Source organism: Bos indicus, chromosome 27 (genome assembly GCF_029378745.1).
Source record: "Bos indicus isolate NIAB-ARS_2022 breed Sahiwal x Tharparkar chromosome 27, NIAB-ARS_B.indTharparkar_mat_pri_1.0, whole genome shotgun sequence".
Lineage (NCBI taxonomy): Eukaryota > Metazoa > Chordata > Mammalia > Artiodactyla > Bovidae > Bos > Bos indicus.
In genome coordinates this window covers 5,990,128-5,997,538 of record NC_091786.1, presented here as the reverse complement: position 1 = coordinate 5,997,538, position 7,411 = coordinate 5,990,128, and the positions used below count along the sequence as shown (strand labels likewise).

Below are 7,411 nucleotides of genomic sequence, written 5' to 3'. Positions count from 1 at the left end.
TTCCTTAGCGGTTGCATTCCAAGTCTGTGACTGACTTGAAAATAGATCAAAGTATAGGGGGATATGTGGGTGATAAAACCTGATACTGTTAATTTATTTCTCACCCAAATGAGCTGATTTTCCAACATAGTTCATGAAATTTCCAACTGTACAGAAAACAGTTTCCAAACTATAATTTCACAACTATTAGGGCTTTAATGCTAGAAAAAATATACCATACACCTTTACCTTAAATGTTCCCTACATTAGGTTGGTATAAATACCAAGGATGAACACAAATTATAAAGCATGCTTTTTATTGTGTCATTTACGAAGGTGACTTTTTAAAAAATGACCCATACAATTGAGTATATGCACTTTAGTGTTTTCATTGAACAATAATGCTTCTCTCTTATAGAGAGATCCATTTAGAATTGTAACTATTCATCAGAATCCTTGAACTTTTAGGATGTATTGTTTTGGTATGTAAGCCTATTTTCTCAGGGTTAAATCAATCCGTTTATACATTTAAATTTTCAGTTATTTTTAATTAGCGGATAATTGCTTCACAATATTGTGTTGGCTTCTGCAATACATCAGCGTGAGTCAGCCATAGGTGTGCATATGTCCCTTCCATCTTGAACCTCCCTCCTACCCCCCACCCGATCCCACCCCTCTAGGTTGGCAATTTTTACAACAGGTGATTTCAGACATAGGTTCAGAGCAATGAGCCATAAAAAAAGAGTTTAATGTTTTAATGTTAATGTTTATTTTTAATGAAAAATTTTAATGTTTATTATTTACCATTTGAATCACACATAGACACTATCTTAATATCTATTTTATAATTACATAGTGCTTTGTGAACCTTTCTGTTGGCACAGAGAGGTAAAGTTCCCAAGTAACTTCCCCTTAAGCCCTATTTTAATAGGTGCTTTTACAAAGTACAGATAAGCCAGTGAGTAAGGGTATCCTTTGTTAGGACCCACTTCCTCTGCTTAATCTTTCTAGAACTGGAATCTCTGAACTGAATGCTGTGCCCTCTTCTTCTGGGTGCCTACTCTGCTCACCTGTGCCCTTACTCACCTCCAGAAGTATGGGGCTGCCACCTGACATCTCTTTGTCAAAATCCATTTTCTCGGTAAGACTTGTGGTCAAACATGTTGGCAGCAAATTGGTTAAACAGGGGCAGGAGACCACCTATAAGTGGTCTTGTAGCTATTGTGCACCTGAGAGTGTGTCCATGTGTCCAACTGTGGTAGATGCTAACCAGTCAGAAGCTACTAGAAGGCAGGGACCCCATCTTTGCATGTCTCTGTCCTCATCACTTGGCCCAGCACCAGGTGCTAAGTAACCATCACCCCAGCGGTTCTTCTGCCACTGAAGCCAAGTTATTGGTCAGGTCCTGAATACGATGAAGCCTGTCTATTTTTAGGCAGAAAAGAGTATCCAGTAACTTCTGCCCACAGCCTTAGTCAGTAGACCAGATAAATGTGCTCATTCCTCATTAGTGTCCCCAAACCTATAAATGTCCCATTTTTGTGACCTGTCCTCTCCATTCCACTTGGCTCTTTCATCAGATTTGCTTTTCTGCACAGCAGGGCGGGGAGACCTGAGAGAACTTTAAAACATGAAGGTCCTCTTTCTGTTCACTGTTCTCTTCTGTTTGGTCCAAATGAACTCAGGTAAATGTCTCCTGGTCAGGGTAGAAAGATGCTCCCAACCAGTAGGGATTAGCTGAGACAGGCTGGGGAAGGCTTTGCAGGAATTCTCTTGATGTGTGTGTCCCTGGCGGGGGTGGGTGGGAGGTGTCTGTGTGTTGGTGGTGGGTGCAGGTGGACCCCTCTGGGACTCAGCTCTGGACCATTTTGATCTTCCCTACAAAAAGGTTTTTAGAGGCTAAATATGAGTTTTCAGGGTCATAAAACAAGTCATAGAGGCATCTTTGCTCCAATACAAATAGAAAAGATTCATCACAGTCTGAGAAAAGTTCACAGAAAGAAATTACCGTCATCCAACTGTCATAGCTGGAAGGGAATGAATCTTCTATGGAAGCCCCACACTTTACAGGGAGAGGAAACCACACTCCCAAGAAAGGCTGCTGTCCTGCAGAGCAGTTTACAATCACGGTCACAGCAGCAATTCCTACTGCCAATAGCATTCCTCCAGCTTCCACAGAGAGCCTATTTTACAGAGGAAATCTGAGGCACAAGCAGTTAAATGAGTTATCCAAGGAGAAATCATTAGCTACTGGGAGAAGTGAGGCCAGCTCTGATCTCCAGATTTCTGGGCTGTGGTTCTTTGACCTTCTTTAGGTATGTCGCCCTTCGCTTCATTGGGCTCCTCTCCAAACCATGGTAGAGCTGAGATGACACAGGCTCAGAGGGTGTACCCCATTTGGATATGAGATATTGTGCAAGGTTGTTTTTTTAAATCATGTAAGACCAACACTGTGAGTGTTTTGGTTTTTGAATAATTTTATTTGTGTATTTATTTTGGGGTGCACTGAGTCCTCATTGCTGCACACGGGCTTTTCTCTAGTTGCAGTGAGCAGGGGCTACCTTTCATTGCAGTGTGCGGGCTTTTCACTGTGATGATTTCTCTTGTTGGGGAGCATGGGCTCCAGGGTGCTCAGGCTTCAGTACTTGCAGCGTTTGGGCTCAGTAGTTGTGGCTCCCAGGCTCTAGAGCACAGGCTCAATAGTTGTGGCACATGGGCCTAGCTGCTTCCTGGAATATGGGATCTTCCTGGATCAGGGATCAAACCTGTGTCTTCTGTATTGACAGGTGGTTTCTTTACCACTGAGCCACCAGCAAAGCTTGTTTTTTTTTTTGTTTTTTTTTTTTTTTGAGTCATGATAGATTGACTTTTGCAGATCTGATATAAGACCTTTCTTTCGACCATCTCATTCTCAAATAGAAAATGCTGTTTTTGAAAAATTGAGATATATTCAACATAAAATATTAATTTCAGGTGTACAACATAATGATTCCATATTTGTATAGTTTGCAAAATAATCACCCTAAGTCCAGTCAACATCCATTACCACATGTAGTTCCTCTTCTTTTTTTTTTTTCTTGTGACAAATAGAAAATGCTTTCCTTATGGGAACATTGGGTAGTTCTGCTTGACCTATAAATCCACAAGTCATGGTGAGGAGAAGTCAGTTTTCTTTATTTCATTTTAGGCTGTAAAACTGAAAATTAGGCCACAAACTGAGGATCAGAACACTTTCCTATTTTCCTAAAGACCAAGACTCATCCTTCCAATCATTCCACTCTATTCTCCAAAACTCTGTTTTTCCTTGTTGTATTAGCTATATCCACACCAGGAGGCTTGAGAAGCCTGATATAATACAATAACATATACAAATGCATGTATTATATAAAGCTTCCCAACAACTTTTAGAAGTATGTATTATTGTCCCTGATGCTGGGAAAGATTGAAGGCAAAAGGAGAAGAGGGCAGCAGGGATGAGATGGTTAGTTTCATGTTCATTCACATTCATAGATTAACCATCAACCCAATGAACATGAATCTGAGCAAACTCTAGGAGATAGTAAAGGACAGAGGAGCCTGGCATGCTACAATCCATGAAGTTGCAAAGAATCAGACATGACTTAGCAACTGAACAACAACAACAAAAGTTATTGTCCCTGTTTTATTTTTCCAGTTGAACTGGAACCTGTCCAGACAATTTTTAAAGAGTATGATAAACAGTGTGGAGGTGGCCTATGTTTATCCTTCATTTTTTGCTGTGTGAACTAATTTGTTAATTTGTTCTATCCATAGGGGATGTTCCACCTGGAATTAGAAATATTATCTGCCTTATGCAACATGGAACCTGCAGACTTTTTTTCTGCCGTTCTGGTGAGAAAAAATCTGAAATCTGCTCTGACCCCTGGAATAGGTGCTGCATACCACATTCAGAGGAAGAAAGAAAATACAGACCAGAGATGGACGGCAGATCAGGCACCTAGAACGTAAGCTTCCAGAAAGCAGGCGGAATCTTGAAGTATGCTAAGTGTTTAGAAGAATGTGTGACTCATAACAGGTGCTTAACAAACATTTGTTGAATGAATCCAGCATCAAGGGTGAAGGTCTGATAAAAGATTTTTCCCGAAAGCTTGCCTACTTTCTGATTTCCTGTTTGTTTTTTTTTTTTTTTTCTTTAAAGACTCTCAGAATTTCATAATATTCACCTCCTTTCCAGGGACTTCTCACAGTTAGGGGTAGACCAGAAACCAAAGTACAAATCCAGCTCATCTTCAGAGAGTCAGAAATGCAGCTAGTCTAACTGGCCTCTTTTCCACCGAATGACATCTTCTCATCAAACCCGAGCCCAGACTGATATCCTACTGATTTCCAGACTATCGTGCGCCTGATCCCCTTTCCACAGCCTCCTCAAGTCACAGTAACAATAAGTCACATGTAAATAGGATTTAAAATTTTTTTCAAACAATCTGAGGTTATCTCGGTTGATCAACGCAGTCTCATGGAGTATATGATAAGGTTGAGGCAGTTCCATTCTAGGGATGGGCAGAAGATGGAAATCAGAAGGTTAAGTGAATGCCGCTAGGTTAGCAGTTCCCAAGTGGATTCCTGGAACTGGTATCACCAAACCAGTGCTCATTGTTCTGTGTTCTTTCTAAAGAGCATATTCCTGAGTAAACAAAGCAAGGCAGGACTTGACGTTCACAACCCGCTGTCCTTTGTTTTTCTCTGAATCTGCTGAAACTTGTCACCCATCCCATATCTTTGAGCAGTCATCCGAAGGGCAGTAAATATTAATTACAGGTAAGAAATGTAAAGAGTGATAAAAGCAAGTGTCCTAATGTACGAGACCACGTGCCAGACTTTTTCTAGATCAGTTAGAGAGCCTGGTAAGGTACCTTCTTTCTATGTCTGTGTTCACTGCCTGAATCCAGTTTGCTCTCCCATAAGCTGAATGTACTCTAAGAGTCACAAGGAAGATCTGCCTCTGGGCTCCTGTCTTGATTCCCAGCTCAGGCGTCCAGCCACACTTGGCGCAATGCCTTGGCTTCTCCCCAGGCCCTCCTACGCTCACTCTTGGTTGATTCCTAAATATCATCAGACAGGCTCATTGGGTTGTGAGGAGTGGAGCCTGTCTTAATCACAGGCATCTCTGTGAAGCCCTTGGTCATCCCCTCAAAGGACTGAGGGCCAGTTCCAGATAGGCAAGGACTGTCTTCTTGGGGAGGGATCTCACTCAGGCTTAGGTCTTGCTCCCAAGTGAAACATGACGCTCTCCATGCTTCAGGGCAGGCCGACAGATACTCTGCCAAGAGTCCTGCCATTCCAAGTCCCACATCTCTGTCCCCTGGAGATTTCACACACGCATGCATGCACACACACATACACACACACACACACACGGATGGGCCCATGTCCAGAATACTGGGGAACTGGGGTCTGGTTCTACCTCCTCTCTTGACCTTATTTTCTTAAAAAATAAAATGAGGGAGATGGTTTAGACCTCTGAGAGTCCTCACAGCTTCCCATGTGGGTGTAGAATCAGGGCACCATCAATGATCAGGGATAACTGGGAGCAGGGCAGGGGGGACACCCAGGATTTGGGCAAGTCTCTTCTCTTGGAGGAAATGGAGTTGGGAGCATGGACCCTCTACTGACCCAGGAGGGGCTGGACTCTTCCTGGTGGTGATCCTGGGCCATGGACAGCCAGGAAAGGACAGAGGGACTTGACTGGGACCAACAGGGTCTAGCATTTCTACTCGGGAGGTCTATACACCTTCTCCATGGCTTTTTTTCTGAGCTAAATATAATTATCCCCACCATTCATCTCAAAGATGCAGCTTCCTCTTCTGAGATGGCTAACGAGTAAGAGGGCAGGCCCTCCCTAGACTCCAAAGGGCTCCAATGTCCCCCACTCGGGCCCCTCCCGGGTCCTCCCCTGCCCAGCATAGTGGAATCTATCACTATGGCTCATGGCCCTCAGGCTCCTTGGTGCTTCCCTCCTTGCCTTTTTTTTGACTTCCCTGGTGACTTAGATGGTAAAGCAGAAGATCCCCTGGAGAAGGAAATGGCAACCCACTCCAGTACTCTTGCCTAGAAAATCCCATGGATGGAGGAGCCTGGTAGTCTACAGTCCATGGGGTCGAAAAGAGTCGGACACAACTGGGCCACTTCACTCCACTTCCTCCCCTTTTAGGACCTGTCACTGTGCTGCTGTGATTTATTCACATGTCTGCTTTTCTCGCTGCACCTGGAAATCCTCAGGACAGGTCTGGGTCTTACTCCTCTGCAGGACTTTAGTGACCAGCCAAGCGCAGTCAATGTGAAACAGATGAAGGAATGAATAATTCAAGCCTCAGACAGATCTCCAGTCCACTGCTGCTTCTGTCCTTTCTGACTTGAGGACAGGACATGGGATGCCCCCCTGTGATGATCGCCACATCCCTGTCACAGCCTAACGCCCACCTCCCCTCTTCTCTCTCACAAATGGCCAGAAAGTAGGACAAAGCTCTCAGCAGCTCTGCCCTGTTGCACTGCCTCACAGCCGAGCACGTGACTCTTTCATTTTCAGGGCTCCCTGCTCCCCGCTGTGAGCAGCAGGACTAGAGGAGCGAGGCTGGCAGAAGCCTGAAGAGTCTCCACCACGAATGTTCACCTGCCACCCCCTGCCCGTCAGACACAGAATCTTAGGCCAAAAAGGGCCCTGAAAGGTCATTTAACAAACCACCCGCTCTCCCCACCCCCACATAGGCAACACAGTGTCATGGACTCTTCACTTGATCTTAGCCAAAAGGCTGAGAAGCAATCATGAAAAGACTCTTGAGCAAGGAATCAAAACCCCCGAATTCTAGTCCTGTAACTCATCCCTGTCAAGCTCTTCATTTGTGATGTGGTCATATGTTTGTATCCGCTGATCTCAAATGGGTCATTAAACTTTTGTTATTTAATGTTGGAATCTTCTTGATTCAAATAAGACACAGGGCGAGTGAGTTGAGATTGTGTTTCGATGTGGAAATAGTACACATTATATTTGAATTCCTGTCGGTGGAGCAATTCAGTAATGAAAATACAGACATGCATATACATGGACACATTTACACAAGCTCTTTCTCTGTACAGTTATAACATGAGAGGGTGTTTGAATCCTTCATGAGTGAAAAAGTCCCTCAGCTGAATGCCGATCATCTTTGTCTTGTTCATCTGGACTCTTCAGAAGAAGGCACTTGCTCTCCCCACATCTTGGGGTCTTTGAAGACAGAGCTGAGAGGGGCTTCCCAGGGGGCTCAGTGGTAAAGAATCTGCCTGCCAAGCAAGAGACACAGGAGACATGGATTTGATCCCTGAGTCAGGAAGATCCCCCTCCCTCCCCATGGGGAAGAAATGGCAACCCACTCTAAACATTCTTGCTAGGATAATCCCATTGACAGAGGAGCCTGGT

General features: G+C 44.1%; 1 protein-coding gene across 2 annotated transcripts; it reads left to right on the top strand.

The window, feature by feature from the left end:
• The first annotated feature begins 1,523 nt into the window (after nucleotides 1-1,523).
• On the top strand, nucleotides 1,524-6,920 carry SPAG11B (sperm associated antigen 11B). Of its 2 annotated transcripts, none has more exons than XM_019953342.2 (3): nucleotides 1,524-1,664; nucleotides 3,772-3,962; nucleotides 6,545-6,920. In XM_019953342.2, the coding sequence occupies exons 1-2, from the start codon at nucleotides 1,610-1,612 to the stop codon at nucleotides 3,957-3,959; spliced, it is 243 nt and encodes an 80-aa protein (XP_019808901.1). In that variant the 5' UTR covers nucleotides 1,524-1,609; the 3' UTR covers nucleotides 3,960-3,962; nucleotides 6,545-6,920. The 2 variants fall into 2 exon arrangements, with proteins under 2 accessions (XP_019808901.1, XP_070637736.1); XM_070781635.1 differs by lacking the exon at nucleotides 6,545-6,920 and adding an exon at nucleotides 6,266-6,525.
• The last annotated feature ends 491 nt before the right edge of the window (nucleotides 6,921-7,411 follow it).

Excerpts from the sequence above, each read along its gene's own strand:
- SPAG11B (XM_019953342.2), top strand. The coding sequence starts at position 1,610 with ATGAAGGTCCTCTTTCTGTTCACTGTTCTCTTCTGTTTGGTCCAAATG. Across the intron at positions 1,665-3,771 it reads TTTGGTCCAAATGAACTCAG|GGGATGTTCCACCTGGAATT; the intron begins GTAAATGTCTCC and ends TTCTATCCATAG.